The following is a 23,607-nucleotide window of genomic DNA, read 5'->3' as shown; positions in this document are numbered from 1 at the left end:
TTACAAAGAAACAAAAAAACCTTTATTTATTTAGCTTTTGCACCCTTACAAAGATAATGACTCAAACACATTTCTTCTCATTTTGATCAACATGGAATGAATTTAAGTAAGGATAAAGAAGCAACCAAATGAAAATGTTCATGTGAGGCATTTGTTTACAATGTACACAAGATGGCATTCATCTTCTCAATAGTTTCTTCTTTCTTTTTAATGATAGCAGCATCAGAATCGAGGTACTGCTGTTTGCTGACTTTGTTAGCAACTAATTTTTCTACCAATACAGATTGTTGCTGAAGCTGGTCTTTGAAAGCTTTGTCACAGCGTTGGAGCTCACCAATCTAAAAATTATATAGTTATCATTATTTATATTCAATTATAACAGTCATAAGCAGGTACTTTTGTATTCTTAGAATTCTCATAAAACTCAATATAATTTTTAAAAAATATTTGTACAGAACCATATTTTTTTTACAGCAACAAATGTATAAATAAAAAAGTTGTTGCCCAGAGGTGGGATAAAGGTCATTCGTAAATTACATTTATTAAAGCTTAATCGTGAAAAGAGCTATACACGTATACACCCTTGAAATTTTATTCTGTCAAATTGAATTTGAAAAATTAATCAAAATTTGGAAAGCATCATTCAAGCACTAGACTTCTAAATTTGAAAGTACGAGGGTTGCTATTTATATTTCTGGCCTTGGCAACAGTAAGTGTTGCTAGGCGACCGCAGAAGATTTTAATCGAAAGTTTGATATTTTTAAACATAAATTCAGCAGTCGATTTACCATTATAGCTTCATTTGTGTTGTTGACAGTAAATTGAAAAGTTCTTCTCTTTCAAAAAATGGAATTAATCATGAACATTTTCGTGCCTTTATTTTTCATAACTTTCGACGTGGATTGTCAAGACAAGAGTGCTTCGATGAACTTAATTCTTTATTCAGCGATAAAGCGCCATCCTACAGCACTGTAAAAAATTGGTATAACGAATTTAATCGTGGTCGATGTTGGACCCAGGACGAATCCCGTGCAGGTCGTCCAGAATCCGTTGTTGTGCCAGAAAAGATTGATGCTCTGCGTGAACTGATAAAGCAAGATTGTCATGTGACATACCGTGAGATGGAGGCGTCTTTGGACATTAGTATGACTAGCATCAGTAAAATATTGCATGAACATTTGAGCATAAAAAAATTTGTTCGCGTTGGATCCCGCATAATCTGACAAACGCTCAAAAAAAGGCTCGTGTCGATTGGTGCAAGGAAATGTTGGAAAAATACGTTCAAGGTACATCAAAGGCTGTGTATAACATCTACACAGGTGACGAATCATGGATCTATGCATATGAGCCGGAAACAAAACAGCAATCAACTGTATGGGTCTTCCAAGACGAGGCAAAACCAACAAAAGTTGTTCGAGGAAGAAGCACGGCGAAACAAATGATTGCCTGTTTCTTCGGCATTAACGGTCATGTGGCAACAGTGGCGTTAGAGCAGCGCAGGACGGTCAATTCTGAATGGTACACGACCATTTGTTTGCCAGAAGGCATCGGAGAAATTCGAAAAAATCAGAAGAACAGGCGAATCATTTTTCATCATGACAATGCGAGCTCTCACACATCGACTCAAACAAAGGCATTTCTGACGGAGCGAAAGATCGAACTGATGGGTCATCCGCCATACAGCCCTGATTTGACACCCAATAACTTCTTTTTATTCCCACACATCAAAAATAAATTACGTGGACAACGATTTTCGACCCCCGAAGAAGCAGTTGATGCATTCAAAACGCATGTTTTGGAGTTACCTCAGTCGGACTGGAAAAAGTGCTTTGAAAATTGGTTCAAACGCATGCAAAAGAGTATTGATCATCATGGAGAATATTTTGAAAAACAATAAAACCAATTTCGATCCTACATGTTTGTTTTTTCATTATTAGGCCAGAAATATAAATAGCAACCCCCGTAACAGTTCTTTACATAAAAATTTACATTTTAGTTCATATCTCACTTTTTCTTAAAAGAGTGATACTTTTCTTTTCAAGTTAACAAATCAATTAAACAAGCTAGAATACTGAACACAGATGAAAATATACTATTGCATAAAATTACAGCATTCAACTTTCATGTTGAAAAATTCTTAGTATATTGAAGTCAAATGAATCGAGATTTCAAAAGGAAGTGTTATACAATTTTAAACGACGCATCAGAATGTTTAAACGAATTACATATAAAATATTTAAATCTTTTTTGTGGGAGGTAAATCTTGCAACGAAAATTTTAACTGCTTTCCAACTGACTAAAATGTTCAGATTTAAACTGAAGTTCTGTACCAAATGACAATATAAGTCACAATCACTTGCTGACTCCTACAAGAAAAATTTTACTTCATTTTAATACAGGGTTCCCATGGTCCTTAAAAACTGCTTAATTTTTATTTTGGAAAATAAGGGCCCTTAAAAGTACTTAATTTTGGTTCAAGGTTTTTAAAAGTCCTTAATTTTTTAGCATCACTACGGTTGATAGGAACATTTTTTAAAATAAAATGGAGTTCTCTTATCACTTAGAATTAGACCAAGCATGGAAGGTAAAGCATTTTAGAGACAAAAATTAATGTGTGTAAAGGGGGGGGGCAACAATCAAGGAGAAGAAAACATGCCCTTTCATTAATATATTCTGTCCTTTGCCTAGAATAATACTTTATGAGGAGAGTGAAGCATTCTAAAAGAGAAGAAAATAGTGTGAAACAAGGGGAATACTGCACATAAAAGACATAGTACTTTTTTTTTTTAAGGTACCTAAGCAGAAAACCCACACTAACCTTCAAAGTTGACAGAATTCAAGAAATTAAGCTCTACTGATAATGCATTTGCTTACAGGGCTGATTGTGCTCCGGATTTTTCCGGAGATCGAAGGTTAAGACGTTTAAAAAAATCATTGATCACAAAGGTTTCCGAAAGTCAAATTTTCAAAGGTGGAACTTAAAAACTCAGTTTATTTTATTTGTTTGTAAGGGAGAGCCAGATACTTTATAAGCTTATATTCAAGATTAATATTAATTTTTTTTATCTGTAAATAGTTATTATAATCATAAACTCAACAAAGAAAGACATATTTGTAAAGTTCAATTACTTTTCCAAGTCATTATTGGTATGTGTAAATGGTATAGGTATATGTAAAATTTTAAATATATTTTAAGTAAACTAAGAAGTATTGAGAAAAAGAAAAAAAACTTGTTTAAATTTTTTTTCAATTTAAATTTTTATTTTTTTTTATTTCTTGAGAAATTTTCCGGAATTTTGACTTGGGTTCACAATCACCCCTGGATTAAGTAAAACGCTAAGAAAAGAAGTATCAGAAGAAAAAAAATTTTGAACAAGAATCCATAACGAAAACTATTTCCTAAAATCTCAAATTAAATAAATTTGTATAATATTTCATTGTGTAATAAGTAAATTTATAGAAAGCATAACATTTTTTAAAATTCATGATTGTACTAAAAATTAAACAGATTTGTGAGAAACAGTGTTTGAAAAATCCCAGCCCACCTAGATTTTTCACTAAGAACCTGGGGTTTATTGGTAAAAATCAAGTGTTTTTTCAAAAATACTTAATTTTTTTTTCCTGGCTACTAAATAAGAAAGCATGATTTGCTTCTAACAAAAAAAGTTAAATATTAGGTAACTATTTATAATTTGTTTTCTTGCATTGTAAAGTTTTTTTTAAGTTCTAGATTGTTACACTATTATTTTTATTCTTAAGGATAAGCAAATTTGCCTGGTAATTCTTTGGCGACCCTGTTAATTAATGCAGTTATATCAGTGCTTACCATTATAATAAAATTGTTTTAGTTTTTTTTATTGATTGCTTTTTTTAGGAAGGTAAATAATTTGCACTGTCACTAGTGCCATATGTATATTCAATGATAAACAATCACACTATTTTTTAAAGTCCTTCATTTCTTCAAAAAAAAGTCCTTAAAAGTGCTTACTTTTTGCTCTGTTGAAAAAGTGGGAACCCTGTATAACTGAATTGCGAATTATCACTTATAGAATCCTCAACTACTTCTTAATATTAACCAACAGACAAAAAAAAAATTTCAAATCAAGAAAATAGTAGAATAAAAGTTTTAATAGTTATATTTTTTTAAGCAGACTAGAAAAGAGAAAGGGAATTAAATTTTTTGTTACATCAACAAATTTAAAAACCTGCAAGCACATCACCTTTGAAAAAATCTTCGATCACTGCCGAATCCATGCCCTTTGTTTTAGATGCAATGTCTCAAAAATTTAATTTGAGTCCACTTTGGAAAAACTGATTTTAAAAATATTTAACTTAAAATGCAACTAAGTGCTGACAGTTGTTGTATTTGAAGAAGAAAAAATTACCTTATCTGTGACATCAGATCCTTCCTGCTTAAGTCTTGTGTTAAGGTCATTAATGCCCTGAGTCTCTGTTTTATGGTCATTGTTCAACTTTTTAACAACATTCTGGTAGTTGTTAAGATCTTTACTGTGTTTGAATTTAGAGAGTGCCTCATCAAACTTGCTATAAATTTTCATTCTATTGTCACAGTGGTGATGAACAGCTTCAATAAAGCCAGACACTCGCAGTTTGCTTTCTTTTGATGGATCCTATTTTTTTTAAAAAATAATAAATGTGAAAGAAACGCAGTTCTGATAATAAAAAAACTATTTCAAATACACTGGCCAAGTAATAAATTTGGTAAAAAAATATGCTAATATATTAAAAAATTATTGCTTAAATTTATAAGTAAATAGTTACAGATAATAAACAAAGCCATAACAAACATAAAGTAAACAAAATTAAAAATCATTTAAGTGCTTAAAAGAGGAAAGAAATTTAATGTATACCTTGGTATAAAAGTCAACCCACTGTATAAGTTGAACTCTTATTTTTGATTACGAGAAACTAATCTCTGTTAAGTAGGAAATATAAACCGACTGCTGTTGGTTGGTTAATAATTATTTCTATATACATTATGCATCAAATAATACTAGACGCGTGGCAAAACTTGGATTCAAATGCTTTTGTAAAATATTTTAAATAAGGAATTTTGAATTTATTTGATAGGGGTAAAGCCTATCGAGCCGCACAACAACGTTGCAAATGTTAATGAATCCAAAACAAATGATATTCTAGAATCTTTAAATTTGTAATTTTATAGTATGATTTTAAAAGTTTTCATTGTGTTAGATTTTTTAAATGCTCTTGAATACATAATTTTTAACGTAACTTAAATATTGTTTTTTTAAAAAAAAACTTTATTTATAAAGAAAATAGTAATAATATGAGAAAAATACAAAATAAATTACGTATAACAAATTAAATATAGTTTCAGTTTAACTCTATCAATTCAAATTATAAACTATATATAACAAATTAAATATAGTTTATAATTTGAATTGATAGAGTTATTCATATCTCACTGTTTATAATACATTACTATTTATTATATTAAGGAAAGAAAAAACTTTATGGCTTAAAGGAAAAAAACTTAACTTTTGTTATGAATAAAAAGAAAAGAAAACTTTAATGAAATAAAAATGTACAGTAAAATTAAGTGTTTTACTGCTTGAAAAGAAAAACTTTAAAAAAAAACTTATCATTAAATTTAAACTTATCATGAATAAATTCAAAAGAAAAATATTGGAATGTATGCAGAAGATAAAAAATTAAAAAAACTTTATATACTAGAGCAAAATAATTCAGAATAAAATATACTAAAAAGAAAGTAGTACTTAAATAAACACAAAGGAGGAAACAAAAGCAAAACAATTTATAATATTCAAAAGTAGGATCTGCGTTCAGTTCAACAAATTAGAAAATAGATATCACAAGACACAATACCTGCATCTTTTAACTGATAATGGTAATTGCATATAGTACTGTAATAGATAACTGTCTTTCTAAATTGTTTATTTGGGCTTATTACAATATTTGTTTCAATATTTCTTAAATTTAATAAGCTGACAAAATAAAATGCTTGACAACTTTCAGAAAGAAAAAAATTTATATTAACTGTGAACTATTTGTAAAATAGTAAATCCAAAATAAAATAAAATTATAAACGACTTCTTACCCTTGTGATGCTGAAATCCAATCTGACATAGATAATGACGACAATAAACAGCAAATACAAAGCACTAACGACTAAAAATGGCTCTTGAAGCATCAAAATTTTCTGATATTCATAATGAACCTACATAAAAATAAGTTAGCATGATGATACATAATACTGATAGCAAAAAATACATACACAATTTTAAAAACTTCAACAAAATAATTTTTAAAAAATATTAAATCAAAAATGCACTTTTTTACATTGCTATTTTTCTGTCAGTAATTATAAAATGCTGCTAACACTAAGATATATAATCAATATATTTAAGTCTATTTTGACAGCTTCTTTAATAGAAAAGTGTTAATTCTTTAAAAACAAATCCATTTGTTTAGAAAAGAAAAATGGTAATTAGTCAGTAGTGGACAGAGAGACAGAATCACAAACTTCATTTAGTAAAATTTGCAGAAAAGTAGTAGGGAATAATGAAGATAGGCAGATTTTAAAAATATTGTCTTATCATAGTATTCCATAAAATGAATCTCATATTACCAATGAAACTCTTCAATAAAATTTAGAATAGGGAAAATATTCAGAAGTTCATAGTAGTTTCTTAAAAAATATTTTAGGAACAAGAGCTTAATTAAAAATTGACGCTTTAAAATAAATTGGGACCTTAAATAAAAAATTTTAGAATAATAAAACTTACTCTTAGTAAACCTGGAATATAATTCAAGAAAAGTGAAAAAATTGTTCCGATTTTTTTTGTATATTCCTTATATATAAAACATGTAAATGACTAAACATTTTAAATAAAATTTAAAATCATGACTGCAAGAGCCAATAAAAAAAATTTATTCTTGCTAACTTAGTGATAAATTATTTGAAGTGTGTCTGCAATGTTCAGTGAAATATTTGATATTTGTATAATATTTGATATTTGTATAATATTTGCAGTGAAATATTTGTCAAATGATATTGAGAACAATGAAATTTGCTCTTACATTAAAACCTAAGATCTTGGAAATTTGGAGACAAAAAAATTAAGAACAATATTTTTCTTTATGTATATATATTTCTTTTGAAACATAGAAAAATAATAAAGCATGAAGGGAAAAAATGGTATATTGACTATGCTTACGAACCAATTAAACCTTCATAAATAAAATATGAATTTTGTCAACATTTTAATCAAAATTTTTATATAATTGATGTAAAAACTTGCAGCATTATTTCTTGAATAACTATATATTCTACACCTTATTATATTCATTATTATATTTTTTGCTAATCGCAGAAGCAGTAATCAAGACGCATGGAAACATTTGATTCGGCTATGTCATAGACACAACAAAACAAAAAATTTTATTTTTTGAGGAAAAAAATAATTATTTAAAAAATTATTTTATTAATTATCAAATTAAATATTGAACATAGAAAATGAAAATAATAACGAAAAGTTAATGTTAAAAGGAAAATTAAAAACTAAAATTGAAGAATAAAATAAACTACTAATAGATTATTAATTTTTTTTTTTTTTTTTTTTTTTTTAAATAAAAGAAAAACATCAATATCTGACCAGATATCTAGTCATTTTAATACGAATTTTAAGTAAAGAATATTGTCCAAAATTTATGCATTTTAAAATTCAGTGGGAAAAACTGTTTAAAATCAAGACTTTAAATTTATTTCCTTTGTATCACTAGGGTTGATTGATTAATCATAAAATAAAAACTATATTCAGTTCTTACTTCAAAGTCTTGAATGTGATGTTCAACTAAATTATCTTTTTGCAACACAATCACTGGTCTCCCTACAGTGTCTAAATAGGTGAAATGTAATTCATCTGATAGACGTTTCACATTATAAGGCATCTTTAGCTGAATATTTCTACAAATAAAATAAATGCACTAAATTATTTTAAGACAGCAACAAACATCATTTCAAGTAAAATTCTAAAGTTAGGACATCAGAATCATTCATTTTTAAAAATACAGTTGTGAGATAATTCCATTAAGATACAAACTATGACTAATGTATAAAGAATTATGTTTTTCTAAGTAGTGTTAATTGCTTAAATTCTATCTCTAATTTAAAAAATAAAATATAATCTTAAGATGTTGCGTTTAAGAAAAAAGAACAATAAAAAAAAAAATCAAAAATTAGTTACTGTACAATTGTTGCATCGTGCTTCTGCTGCAAATTTTCTTCAAAAACTTGCATTAAAATTATCGGTCATCAGCCAAATAGATTGATTAAAAAAAATACTTTAAAAAAAAATTATTGGAATGATAATAAATTATAATGAAACTTTTCTGCAGTTATTTAGCAATTTTTCATACTTTCAGTAGTAATTTAATAAGTAATATGAAACAATTGATATTCTCCACAACTTCTCCAAGTTACAATTTCATTCCAAACTATAAATTTAGTTTTTAATTGTATTAAGATTACAAAACAAAATTTACAAAAATATCAGGAAGATTAATTTCAATTTATATGCCAGGTAAAAAAATGAAAACACTTGCACTTGAAAAAAATATGGGTTAAATATGGATTAAAAGATATTATAAATAAAGGGGAAATTTATAAAATATATATCAGCAAATAAGTGAACTAAAAAAACAAGAAATTGAGCTTTTATTTTAAGCTTTTTACAATTCCACACTCAAAACTAAAACCCTTAGTAGTTAGTTAATATTGGAATGTAACAATGATAAATTGCAATTATGATATTACTTTAGAAAGTTGTTCTTTTTTTCAAAATTCTTTTAGTTTGATGAATTATAATATATCTCAAAATTTTGATTTATCTAACAAAATATTTTAAAAAGATATTTAAATTGTGCATGTGAATATATATACTAGCAAAATAAATAAGTTCTACAAACAACTGTAGGTTCAAAAAAAATCCTTTGCCAAGAAGTTGGCCATGATCTCATTTACAAACAGCTTTGTTTCGGTTTCAAAAGTGCAAGATACCATGTGCAACAATTCTAGCATTGCTAATTACTGATGATAAAAACAATTTCTTTATAGGATTAAATATTATGATTTAAGTTAACAAAATAAGGGAAAAAATCACAATGGCATAACACGATCACAGTAAACATGTATTAACTAGCGAAAAATTAAAAGTATATTTTATAAGACATTAATACTTTTTTAAAAAATGTTCAATACGAGGCACAAAAATCATAATTTAAAAACTTACAATCAGGGTTTAATAATATGATTGATTTATATATATCAGGGGCCTAACCAGATTTTTCAACAAAAAATAAGTATCTTTTAAGTACTCTTTGAGCACTCTAAAAATATTTTTAATCACTTTCCAAAAAAAAAAAAAAAAAAAAAATTATAATTAGGATCTGTGCAGTAATGAAAATTATTTTTTTCTATCGTTTGAAGTTCTTAATTTATAAACATAAAATCAATAAAATTCAAAAACATTTACAAAAACTTTATATAATCATGATAAAATAAGTAGTTTCTGATAAATATTGCAAAAAAAATTGTGAAAAATCATGCAATTTTTGTAATTTAGAATGACAATCGACACGGCAAAGAAAAAATCTCTTTTTAAAAGATAGAAAATTAAGAAGATTTTACAAACCCGAATAAAAAAGCACCTTTAAGGGCTCTTAAAAAAGGTAAATCAAAAATAAGCACCTTTAAGCTTTTTTTAAAAATGCTATGCACCCTGTATATATATAAAGACTGCATTATTTGGAAAGAAAATACAAAATATAAATAAAATAGACAAAATCTTTCAATATCAAACAGAAAAACAAATCAGTTCTAATAAAAATAAAATCAAACATAACCTAAAAAAATCATTTATTAAATCATTTTCAGTGTTAAGTGTAGTAATTCAGTGTACGAGGCACATTAAACGCATTAAACATTAGGCACATTTTCTGCATTTTAAAATGAAACATAGATCGTCAAATTTTAGAAACAAAGGAAGCTCAATTAAAGACACTTAAGATAGGAAAGAAAACTATAATCCTAAATGAGTACTGGTTTTATTACCTTTAGTCACTTTATAAATATCATTTTTCATGGGATTTTGAGAATAGCATTTGGATGAATGAAACTAAAACTTACAGCTTAATATACTTAAGAAAGCTTTTCACTAACCTTAAATAGAATCAAGAGTTAGCCCTTAAATATTTTAACTCAAAACATTTTGGAGACTTTTCCATTACTTTTATTGTTATTAAATAAAAATTAGCTCTTTCATCAAAAAGAAGAATGTCACCTTATTGAGAAAACTATTGTTCTTTATCAAAAAATTTTACTCTAGTTAAATTAAATAAGTTTAACCTATTAGCTTTATTTACTTGTCAGAGTTATTATAAACTATATAATAATTCTAACAATTCTATTAGTTAATAACATTAACGTGATCATGAGTTAATGATCAAGTTAATTCAGAATTGCTCGAAATATGAAAAATAGTTTCTGAGACATATTTATTCTACTTTACTGGTACCAACTTTAAGAATGATAGATTCGGAGTCAAAGTAAGAAAAAAAAATATTTTTCTTTATTTCACAAGATGTGATGGAACTTTAATTTATCTTGCATTGGATATTACAAGATAATATCATCCTTCACTGTTCCAAAGCAAATATAAAAGTAAAATGTCAAAAGGTATTTCTAAACTACTATTGGTACAGAAATGATTTTCAGCGAATTTACAAGCACATTTTATGAAGCCTGGTAAAATTTATCAGAGAGCTAACTACAAAAATCTCGTAAGATTAGTTCATGGGAAAACATTTTTGAAACCTCCCAACATTAGTTCCAGCTTTATCTAAACTTCAAACTGATTGCTTCAATGCAATAAAAACCAGTTTCTTCTTACGTTAAGTACCAAGAAAGTTTCTGCTGTCATAACACTTTTCTTTTTTAGCACCTCTGAAAGCCAAATAACACTTTTATTTGAAAACAATCATGTTTTCAAAACATGATTGAAAACAATCATGTTTTAATTGAATTCTATATCCTTACCTCAAAATTATAATTATTAATTTTAAAAAAATGACTTATAAGCATTATGTCAAAGCTCATTCAATAAATAAATTTCAACTAGTCTTAAACTGTATTTTAAGAAAAGTTTTAAAAGAGACTTAAAATTTCTAAACCAACTTACTTGCTTCCTTCAGGTAAAATCACACGAACAGTAGATTTATCGACTATACTGTCATCAAACACATGATCAACAAAACGCAGCTTCAAAACATACTGATCACCTAAAGAAAAAATTATTAAGATCAAAATAGGAGTGATATATACTTAAATAGTCTTAATATAATCCTTTAATTATTCTAAGCTAAAACCTTTTATATTCAATCAACATCACTGAATAAAGAGTTGGTAAAATTACAATTCTAGTATATACTCTTATATAACTTTAAACATTTGTTTTAATTTAAATAGAAAATCTCAAGTAAGGTATAAGTAATATAATCAAAATAAATTATATTAATTAATAAAAATTTTAACAATAATTTCAGAATTAAATTAGGTGAAAGCAATTATATCTTTATACAATTTAATTCATTGTTGCTGAAAAATAAAAGTAGTTAGATTCCATGAGTAACAATGCAAAGATTCATACATTTGATTTTTAACCACCAATGTTAAATCGAAGTACAGTGTGGTAAAAAACAATGGACCACCCAGAATAACTTCTGATATAAACGTTGCATCTTTACATTCTAGGACTCAATGACTTGAGGAGGTTATCTCAAATATGCTAACTAATAAGTGCAGACTATATTTTAAGTTACAAAATCAGGCACAAAAATATACTTTCTCTGAATAAACATACCTTTTTTCAACGGATTCGAATTTCTGACTAACAAAATATAGGGGATAGCCGCAATCTGGGAAATATGATCCCAATAGTTTGGTCAGGAGAGTGCTCCAAAAATTGCACCCCTTAATGTTAATTTTACTTTTGCGTATTTCGCCATATTTCGAGAACTTTTTAAGCAAATTGAAACATTTTTGGACACAATTATAAAATTAGTTCAGCCAAAGATAATTTCATGCAAAAAATAACTTTCAGTAAATGCTTATTATTTTATTTAATAATGGTCAAATTTTAAGGTATACAAATTTTTATACCATTTAAAAGAATATAATTTTACAAGGCAAAATTCTATTCTTTAAAATGATGCAAAAAATTGTATACCTTACAATTCAAAAAAAAATTTTGTCCACTATTAAATAAAATAAATATTTACTAAAAGTTAATTTTTGCATTGGAATTATATTTTGATAAACAAATTTTATAATTAAGTGCAAAAAATGCTCAATTCGCTTAAAAAGTTCTCGAGATATAGCGAACCACGGAAAAAGTAAAATTAACATTAAGAAGTTTAATTTTTGGAGCGCTCTCCTAAGCAAACTATTGGGACCATATTTACCAGATCGCGGCTGTACCCTATATTTTGGAGGTCAGAATTCCAAATCCGTCAAAAATAAGGTTCACAAAAAGTATGTTTTTGTGCCTGATTTCGCAACTTAAAATAATATCTACACTTATTAATTAACATATTTGAGATCACGCCTTTAAGCCATTGAGTCCTAGAACATGAAGATCTGACCATTAGATAAAAAGTTATTCTGGGTGGTCCGTGTTTTTGACGCATTGTGCATGACAAAATTAAAATTTCTAAACTATATCTCAGAATGTTGAGAATAAATTTTGACATTAATTTTTTTAACTTCATAAATTTGATACTACAGACAAAAATCTAGTAATGCATGATTTTGCTTTTATTTCAAAAAGAAAGAAAGTCCTCCTGTAGTTTCACACAAATACTGATTGCCAATCAGAACCAAAAAAAAACGTCCCTTTCCAATTTAAAAGTTCTTATTACAAGAAATTCTTTATGAATTTGCTTCTAAAAAATAGTTATCCTGATGTTTAAGATAGAGGATTATTTTTATACCATAAAAGAGCAATGAGTGGGGGTAAGGAAGAGGATTAATCAATCACAGTAACCGAATTGAAGATTGCTGACAAAAGTGCAGATGTTTGTAAAGTCTAGAGCGAAGAGAGGGGTATAATTATAGTATAATTATACCCCTCTTACAGTCTGACTTTCGGTCTACATGTTGATTTAATAACAGTAGCTCTAACAGTTATTAATAGGACAAGAATGGCAGATATGAACTTGAACTTATTTATGCACATCAAAGCTTGATTTTGTAATTTTTAAAGTTATTTGTTTATATTCATATAACACCATTGCAATACTTCACTTTCAGAGTTAAAAAGCAGATTTTCTAGTTTATATTTTTGTCTTTGTCTCTCTAGCAAACAATTTTTAGGAGTATATTGCAAATTCTTAATAGTAATTTAATACATTCTTCATACTCTTAGAATTAACTGGTCTATTAGGCAATAAAATACCTAATAACCAGCAAGAATGACAAAGCACACATAAGCAATTTGATTGCCAAGTACTAAATAAAAATCACATAGAAATCTGTACTTAAATTTTTGACATGCTTGTAACTATGATCCCCATTCAAAAGTCTTGAAAATTTCTAGTAAAATTTTAATACCATAGTGCTGTGCTTTGTAAACACGTACAACATATTCTATTAATAAAAACACGTGCAGTCTGTTTTGTTTCTTTATCATTCAAAATTATTGACATTTCATCATAGACAATGTATAGCATAATTTAAAAACTCAGTGTCAATCATTTTAAGTAAAATTTAAAACAGAAAAATTAAAAAGTAAAAGAACACCTGAAACAAAATTTCCTTTCCATTCATAGATATATTTTCTGAAACGAAATATTTAGATTTTTAAACATACCTAGGAGAAAAATTGGAAAAACAAATAGGTCCTTTAACTCGATGATAACTACATTAGCACAGCAATTTTCAAATAAAAAGGTATAAGTAATATAAATCACATTGACTTAAGTATGGACATGTGAAAGTACATAGCTCTTCATTATAAAATTACTTAAGTTTAAAAAAAAAATTGCTTTAAGCCCAGTTGGGTTTTTCTAAAGAGTTTAATTAATAAAAAATAAGATATTTAACAATGCTCTATAACAAAATTACTGAACTTAATCAAAAAAAAAAAAAAAAAATAACTGGAAAACAGATTTTAAAAAAATTATGAAAAAAAATCAGCACTAATCTAAAATCAAAAGAAATTATTACAAGAAAGAAGCTTAAAAAAATATTTACAAATCTGGATACATGAACAATATTTACTATTGAGAAAGAGGAATGCATCAGCAAAACGTTTTTGAAATTTACACTTCTTTTAAAAACAAAAAATATATGATTTCTTTAACTTACAAATAGAACTGATAGTTAATATCCTAAGTTTTTTAACATACTATTTTATTTTTTAATGACAATTTACCATGTTCAAAAGCCCACAAAGCAGGGTAAAGTTTCTATTAGTTTTTATTGCTATTATTTAGTTTACTCTTTGCCCCCTTATTATAATCCCAACCATAGAGGACTCTTTGAACAATCACATTTACAACAGAAAAAATCTCTCAAAAATCAAATTTACAACAGAACCAAGTTCTTATGACAGTTATTATAAAACAATTATAAGTATTTAAACATTATAGAAGTAACAAAAACATTTATCTTTATTGAAATGTCGGGATAAGAGATTTTTGTCATTCAGTGTCTAGGTTTTGAAACCAAACTCATTTATTCATTCTTTCTTTTTATTCAAAATATTCAACAAAATTTTACAATAACTAAAAATATAAATATATACATATAGGTTTTTTCTTGTGTGTGTGTGTGTGTGCGCGCGCGCGTTTTCAAACTATGATACATTAATTTTTGTTAAAGAATTATAAAGAAACTTGTGTGATCATTAATAAAGTTTCAATATTAAATATGTTAGAATTAATGCTTCTATTAAATATTTTATTCTGTAAATAACATTCGTAATTTGTAAATAACATAAATGCTTTAAAACTCATGTTTCCAAAAATAAATCAAAACAGGGACAAAGATTTAGAAGAATTGAAAAATTTTCAAATGAACTGTAAACAGATTTTTTTATAAATAAATATATATATATATAAATTTAATCCAAAATTCATATGGTGTAAGACATTTACGAAATACTTTCTACGACAGTATTTTGTACAGACACTCACCACTATTAAATAAATATTCATAAGTAGGTACATAGTAGCCTAGAACATAATGAGTTTTCCAGCCACCAAACAATGGAAATCGTGGACGTAATTCCACTTCAGTTGAATCTTCTAAGACTTTAAGATGACTAGTAGAAATGTTTCCAATCTCATCACGATAATAAACATCACTAGCAGATGCTGGCAGAACAGTCTGTAAACAGAACAATGAAATTCACAAATCGTAAAATGAAAACAAATAAAGAACTGCAAAGACAGGGGTCGGGGGGAGGGAGATGCAAGCAAAATAGGCAAAAATTAAGAATTTTTTTATGAAAAAAAATTTAATTAGATTTTTTTTAAACTTAAATCAGAACCATTTATATAATTTAATTTTTTTTTTGATTTATCAATCAAAGCTTTGATAAAATTTATTAATTGTGCTTAATTAAAAAACAATATTACAACTAAAATATTTAGAAATTTTAACTAAAATTTTTATAATTTTCAGCATATTTATAATTATTATGAACTAGTTAATCGCTATATTAGATCCCAGGATTTTCATTGCTATATTAGAATACATGTCCTAGCCACCTTATTTGCAAAACCTTGATCATTTTTATTATGTAAGGTTCTTTGTATTCTGATTGTAATTGAGGGTTAGAAGAATTCTCCAGGTTCCGTTTTCTCTTACTGCACCAAAAAGTTTCCTTAATATTTTTCTCTTGAAAGTCCTCAGTTTCTCTTTGTTTGCTTTGTTGATTGTCCAGCATTCTCTGCCGTATAAAACTATTGGTCTCACTAGTGTCTTGTACAACTGTACATTCGTTTCACAACTTATGTATTTAGATTTGAACTAGTTTCTCAATCCATAATAACATTTGTTTGCCATGTTGATTTTATTCCTGATTTCAATTTTTATGTCATTATTATTTACTACTGAGCCTAAATATTTAAATTAAGCTACTTCCTCAAACTCATACTTTGGAATTTTCAGTGGTTGCAAATTTGTGATTCTGTTCATTATTGCCATGAATTAATTTTTTTCATTATTGACTGACAATCCTATGCTTTTAGCTGCAGCCTCCAGTACACAGAAAGCCTCTACTATAGCTGCTCTACTTCTTCCCATGATATCAATATCCTCTGCAAATGCTAGCAGTTGTACAGATTTAACAAAAATTATGCTCTGTGTTTGTATACCAGAGTCTCTAGAGCTATATTTATATTAAACAAATGACATGACAAGTACAGTTATAAGTTTTTTTTTAGATTAGTACACATATAATTTTGATAACCTAAGAGATTGTTTTTAATAACTGAGTGTTTTTAAATAATTAAAAAAATACCATAGCATATTTCTGTTTGTAATTAGTGCGCCAGAAAAAAATTTAGATAAAAGCAGGGCCCATGCTAAGCATTCGCCACCTCGACAAATGCAATAAAATCGTAAATTTATAAAATAAAATTTTGCTTTGGTGAATGATTTTTTTTGCTGTGGAAAGAAAAATATGTTCTATTCTCAAAATGAATTTTTCTAAGCAAATCAGTATTTTTTATTCGATTACAGTAATTTTCGGTAGATGTGCCTCACACCTAATTAGAATTGGATTAAAATAATATAATCCTGAAACAAAATTTGCATTTGGCGAGGACTTTTGAAAAATGGTGAATACTTTTGATATTTGGCTAATAATTTGAAATCCTTAGTGCAGGCGATGTAAGGGACACTGATGTACTAACTGTGTCAAAGGATTAACAGATGATCTTTAAAATCACAATTAGACCAATAAAATATCCATTAAAAATAATTTAAAAACAATAAAAATACAAATGCAAACAAGAAAAGAGAAAATGAGAGTTGAATTGAGTTTTGATATGTTTACCTTGAAGGACTTAACAGAGGCAATTCCACTTTGGTCACGTTGAAATTCATAACGAGAAAAGGGTCCTTTTAGAGTTGCTCCAGTGTGAGTAATATCAATTGTTTCTTCCACTGATATAACACCCCAATGTGAAACTTCGATAGCTCTATTTAAATTACTTACTGACAGGAAAGGACTGTTATTTTCACAATGAATAGTCAATTTGCTCTAAAAAATAATGAATGGTCTTTAAACTACATAAAGCTTTATACAATGAAATAAGCATTATGATAAATGTTATATTCACTTCAGACAGGTAATTTCATTATTTTTACTTCAAAAACACTACAACAAACACTTTTTTATTTTATGCATTTCCATTTAAAATATGTATCGCACATAAATTCATAAATAAAATAAAATAGATATGCTTTTAAAAATATAGTTAACAAGGCAGTCTTAAATATAAATAAAAAAAACTTAGATTTTAGCAGTGCTGTTTAAAAGAATGGTTTATAATAACTTTTTTTATATATATGTTTTTAAAGTAAAAATCTGATTTTTTCTTCTTTTATTGGATTATGAAAAAGTTTTTGTAAAATTTGATCATACAAACATTCATTTAAAGCATTTCTTTTAGAAGAATTACATGAAATCTGACAATGGCAACATTTTTATCTGACATATAACTGCATACACACTTTTCAATAAGGAAATAATAAATTTTAAAAAAAAAAGAAGAAATATACTAAAATAATGGTTTAAAAATTTTTAGAAATTTTAATACAAAATAACATTTTATAAGTTGAATTTTTAAAATATTACTTTACTTTTAACTGTTGTTCAACATAGTAAAGAGTTATAACAGGAGTTAATCCAGGCTTTTTGTAAAAGGTCCATTTTTGGGAAATTGCAAAAAATCTACTCATTGTTATGTGAATATGAGAAAATAAGGTCTTCCGCAGGAAGAAAAAAAAAACTATGTCTTAAGTTTAAGATGTAAAATTATGAATGAAAAATCATTGACTTTATTCTCATAAAAGAAAAGTCTTGTGAAATGCCTAGTTTTTGGAATAAACATTTTGTGAAGGGTCTGGCATTTGCAATAAAATATTACATGAAGGATATGAAACTGAAAGAATGAGAAATTTAACTAATTTAAGAAGAATCAAGCAAGGTAAGACCCAGAAACCTAAAAATTTGCCAAAATTCCCAGCAACAAAAATTAAGTAGCTTGGGAGCAAGCATTGCAAATAGTGCCAAGCTGAATTTTTTTTTTCTTTTTTATTTTTTTTTTTTTGAGTCACAGTATTACATATAAGAGAGTAAGGCTAAATTGACAATTCTCTACATTATAACCAACTATAACTTATTCATGTGGATTTCTACTAGTATATAGCTTTTTACGCAATACATAAAATTCATATTACAATAAAAGAAATTTTTTCTCTGTATATTTTCGTATTCATTTGCTTTTTGCAAACACATATTTTTATTCCATCAAGCTTAATTTTATAAAAAAATTAGTGCAGCTTTACACCTTAGATCTTAGGTTCATAGATATATTTTAAATCGTGATGACAATGATGATGCCGCAGCTCAACACAGAAAATGCTGCTACTATCATAATAACTAAGTATTTTGTCTTTTTTTAAAACTTTCAACTATTTTGCTACATTTTGCTTTCAGAAAAAAATGGTCCCGACTTAACTTTGTTTACTGAAGTATTATTCAAGCATACCTTAAAATATAAAATACAGAAAGTTTATATTTAGTTTTAAGAAAATATAATTTCGAACATTTTGATACAATACATGACATACCTAAAAATGATATTAAAGTCACTTATATACAAAACTCACTAATCGGTAAATTCTCAAGATAGATCTTACCTGACTTAAAAAAAAATCCTTAAGTTTTACAGCGCATTAAAGTATTTGTTAAAAATTAATAAACAATTACAAGAAACGCTAATAATAAGAACGAGTTTGAAGCTTGACATAAACAAAATATATCAACATGTAATACATTAGTAAGGAAAGACGTTAAAAAAAATTCTCTTTTAATAAGAAAAATTATCAAAAGTATAAGGCACAAACACTTACTACACTAAATGGAGCAATATTATCATAAGAACCAAAAGTGATGAGATTATCACTGTGAGCTAAAGGCTTCAATTTTGTGAAAGATTCAACAGAACTTGATGGAAGAGTCACAACAGTTGTTTGAGTTTTAGTGAGGTAAGGACTGTAATAATAATGGCTACCATGATACATAATCAGTTGCTTATCAGACTGGGAAATGCTAGAAGGGTAAGGGACTAAGTAATGGGTGAGAACTTTCTCAAGGCGAACTACAGTAGACTTTCCTGGCTGCAGAGGGTTCTTGAAATGAATCTTGATGAGATCTTTGTCCTTATGAGGGCTAAAAGAATAACAAATTTAATTTTAAAAAAAAAGTAACTTTGAAAAACAATAATTTGGAAGACATTTTAACAGGATATACAAATAAAATGATAGTTGTCGACAAAAAAACATTATCTAAGAATGAAATTGTACTAGTATTTAAAATCATTAACAGCAAAATAACAGATAACTAAAGTTAAAGAAACAATATGTTACAAAAGCTCTAAGCCAAAAAGCAGAGCTTATTCTAGGCAGAAAAAAGGGCAGGGAGCAGAGCAAAAGTTTAAAAAAAGGGCATTATTATTCTAAAAAGGCAATAATTTCACGTTCTATTAAAAAGCATTGTCAATCAGTAAAAGAATTTTTTTTTTTAACTTAACTGAGAGTAGCAAAGCAATCATTAATTACTTATTTTCATTTATAAATTAACATATATATCAAGTTAATGAGCTAATTAGCTTAGTAATTTATTTAAAATGCATGCATATATTAATAAAATAATAAATGTATGTTCTTAAGTGTCTGTAGTTATGATTAAATAATTAAAATGATTAATAATAATTATGATTTAATGATAGTGGAAGTAACTGCAAATTTTCAAAGACAAGTGCAACAATGGGTTGTGATGGTTATTTTTCCTTTCCCATATAAATCTATGTATTGACAGCAATGACAAGCTAAATAAAGAGTTAAAAATAACAGTTCATGAAATCCATTGTAGAGTTTGGGGGAAAAGTAAAGAAGGGTCGGGGGAAAAAGTAAAGAAGGGTTCAGGAAAGAAAGGGCAAAAAGGGTATGGAGTCTATTACATTAGGGCACTAATTTACTTCAGGGGCAACAGGGTGAATTCTTTTGACTAAAAGGGCAGCAGGGTGCTGCGCCCTGTTTACCCTGCCTAGAATGAGCTCTGCAAAAAGCTACAGAAACATTAAATACAGATAAAATTTGATTATTAAATAAAATTTTCTTTTAATGAAATTCCTGGTAGCAGAAACTCTGCAGTTTCGCAGCATGAGCTGCAGATTATGGAAAGATTTTATTTCAATAGTCATCTGCAAGTTAAGCCTTTTTATAATTTTTTTTTTACCATCTGATTTCTTTAATATGCTTAATTTTCAAAACTGTGCCTTTTCTTTTTCGTTTTGACAATTGTCAAAAATCATGAAATTTTGAATCATGTAAAACGAATGACGTTTCCATACGTTTTATAGACTGACAATACGCCGAAATAGATTGGGGTTGAATTAATTGTGAAAACGTTGAATAGAACAATGTGAACCATGTCTTTTTGCATAATTCGTAGCGAAAATCAACATTGTAAAGGAAAAATCTCATTTCGAAAAGGGGGAAATTAAGCACTTTTTAAAAACACCCAATGAAAAAAAGCATCTTAAAGGGCTTTTAAAAAACGAAAATAAGAACCTTTAAGCACTTTTTAAAAACGCTATGCATCCTGGAGGAGCTGCAATGACACTTAATTTTTCTTTACAAAATAAAGAAGTTTTTAATGAATTTTAAGGACTGTACAATTTAATTTACCTCTGTTGACGTGATACTTCTTCCGTCTTCAGTAGAACTTTACCTTCTTCGTGGATTTGCTAAAATAAGCAACAAGAAATATTATATAAAGGAACTGAAATTTTATGTAAAAAGTTGTACTTAGTTATTAATGACTATTGAACAGCAAAACAGAAAAATAAGAAATTCTAGTAAAAATGAATAAGTTCTTGTAATTGCTAAATAATTGTTACAAATTACCTAAAAATGTTATTTGAATATCATGATTCAATTTTTCATATTTCTTTATTATACATAAAACTGGGTTTTTCAATTTATTAAAAGAAAATATTTTGAAAAAAAGATTAAAAAATTAAGAAGAGTCTGTTATATTAACTGAAAGCAAGAGACAAGACTATAAAAAAATATCTGTAATGTTTACACAAAGAAAATAATGAAAATGGAATAAAATAACTTGGAAAATTCCTTAAGAATATAAGACTAAAAAAGCAACCTTAAACTTCTAAGAAATCAAAACAAAACAAAAATTATAAATTATTTTGGGGAATCAAGATTCAACGAAGAAAAAAAATCTCAATTTCTTATATTAAAGTGTAGGAAATTTAAATTTTTTCGTGATATTATAATTATTTGTTTGATATAAATAAAACCTAAATTTCTAAGGAAAAAAAAGCAGAGGTGAAAAATCCAACATCTAATTATTTTCAATCCTAACAATTAAAAAAAGCAAAGCAAACCAAAGTGCACTCACAAGCTCAATGTCCCAGAACTTTCAGAATTATTATTTATTTGATAACCTTTATAATGCAAAGCTCGAAACTTAAGACTTAAGAGTTATTTTAAATTTGCGTTTTAATCATTTTACTTACCTGCCTGTAGACCAGCATTTAAATGTTTTAAATTGCTTTTATAAAAAAATTATTTTGAAATATGAAAACATACAATTAAGTATATTTTATTTGCAGAAGAAAAGAAATAATCATATCTTAAATTATAAAAACCATTAGAATCAATAAAAAAATTTATGAATTTTGATTTTCTTAAGAAATAGTAACCTCTTATAGAATTAATTTTTTGCAGCCTGTGATAATGGTTCTTGCTCAGTTCATTGCTTACATGTGCAAATTTTACGTCATTTATGGAGTATTGTAGTATATATAAATGTGTTATATAGATCTTGCACTGTATATAGACATATTTTCTAAAAATTCAGACTATCACAGCACTTAAATTTAACAGAGCAAACTTACTGAACGGAAAATAACACTTAGCATAGCAGACTGAAAAACTTCTTAAATAATGCATCACTAATTTTAGAGTTTTAATTCTTCTTAAATTATCAGAAAACTAAAAGCATACATTTCCTACAGTAAAAAATCTTTAAGATTTAATCCTTATTTATTTTTAAAAAAATATTTAGTTTAGAAAAATAAGCAATAAAGTTAGCTGATTACAGAAGTTCTAAGCAAAAAATTTACTTTTTCTGAGTAAATAAACAAAAACAAAAAAGGTTGGAATTTTAAAAAAAAAAATTTCAAAAGTTTATTAGAAAATTATAATAGTTAACAAAAAATAAATAATACAATTCAAAATTATTTAACAAGAGAAGCATATTTCTAACAAACTCTGTAGTATAAGATTAATATGAATTTACAGAATAAACAGTTAAAACTTAATTATTCGGGATACGGAAATATCCCTCTGAATTTAAACCAAAGAAGCAATAAACTAGTGCATTGATTGTATGGTTTAAATTCTTATCTTATACAAAAAAAAATATTTGAATCATTTTTCTTTCTGCAACAGATTCACGTTTTTGCATTAATTTACTACAATAATCTATAGTTAAAGAAACTTATTGATAACAGATTATAAATCAAAACCTTATTTTATTTTAATTATTCTAGGGCAATACGTAGACATCACAAAGTAAATAAAACTGATAAAAGATAAACTTAGCGTTTACACGTAAACAAAGTTATTCCACTGTTCACATATATGCATTATTTTTAAAAAAACTGATCAAGACAATAAATTCTATTATATGATATAAATTAAAGAAATCTAATGACTTACAGATGCTCCAAAAAATGCTAAATGGGGTTTTGTATCTGGTTCTAGAGCATATAAAAATGTAGATACCGGCGACTTTCCGGTGTTTTCAATCGTTAATTTCATCAGCACCTTCACTAATTGAGATGCAATATCTATATTACGATCTAATTTTGCATTGACTAGTTCTCCATATCCACTACTAACAAAGCTCAAACAAACAACTAAAATAAGTGAAAAATACATGATTTCGAAAATTAAAAGGGTTTTACAACCACGCGTCGTCTTGACATCAGACAAGAACCGAACTCCCAAAGTTGTGATGACGACAAATAAAAATTGTTGCCAACTACCTAAATGTAATTTAAAACTAATAAAATTTTATCTATAGTTAAATCAATAGACTTAATATCTTGGGTTAGAATACTATTATTAGATTATTTGAGTAGAATACTATTATTTAACGCGTCTTTTACAAAAAGCAAACGAAATTAGGACAAATTAAAATTTTAAAAATATGCCTCTAAACT

General features: G+C 26.9%; 1 protein-coding gene across 1 annotated transcript; it reads right to left on the bottom strand.

Annotated features, from left to right (window-relative positions):
- Nucleotides 1–23,421, bottom strand: LOC107444181 (dolichyl-diphosphooligosaccharide--protein glycosyltransferase subunit 1). The gene is made up of 10 exons (XM_087169091.1): nucleotides 23,102–23,421; nucleotides 21,047–21,105; nucleotides 19,208–19,526; nucleotides 17,124–17,330; nucleotides 15,256–15,448; nucleotides 11,241–11,340; nucleotides 7,831–7,969; nucleotides 6,101–6,220; nucleotides 4,386–4,631; nucleotides 1–338 (listed from the first exon to the last, which is right to left on the bottom strand). Exons 1-10 carry the CDS (start codon nucleotides 23,321–23,323, stop codon nucleotides 156–158), a joined length of 1,788 nt encoding a protein of 595 aa, XP_087025217.1. The 5' UTR covers nucleotides 23,324–23,421; the 3' UTR covers nucleotides 1–155.
- Between the last annotated feature and the right edge of the window lie 186 nt (nucleotides 23,422–23,607).

Source organism: Parasteatoda tepidariorum, chromosome 8 (genome assembly GCF_982258835.1).
Source record: "Parasteatoda tepidariorum strain Cologne lab strain chromosome 8, Ptep-v5.0, whole genome shotgun sequence".
Taxonomy (NCBI): domain Eukaryota; kingdom Metazoa; phylum Arthropoda; class Arachnida; order Araneae; family Theridiidae; genus Parasteatoda; species Parasteatoda tepidariorum.
Note: the sequence above shows the minus strand (reverse complement) of the source record. Positions and strands in the feature narration are given on the sequence as shown.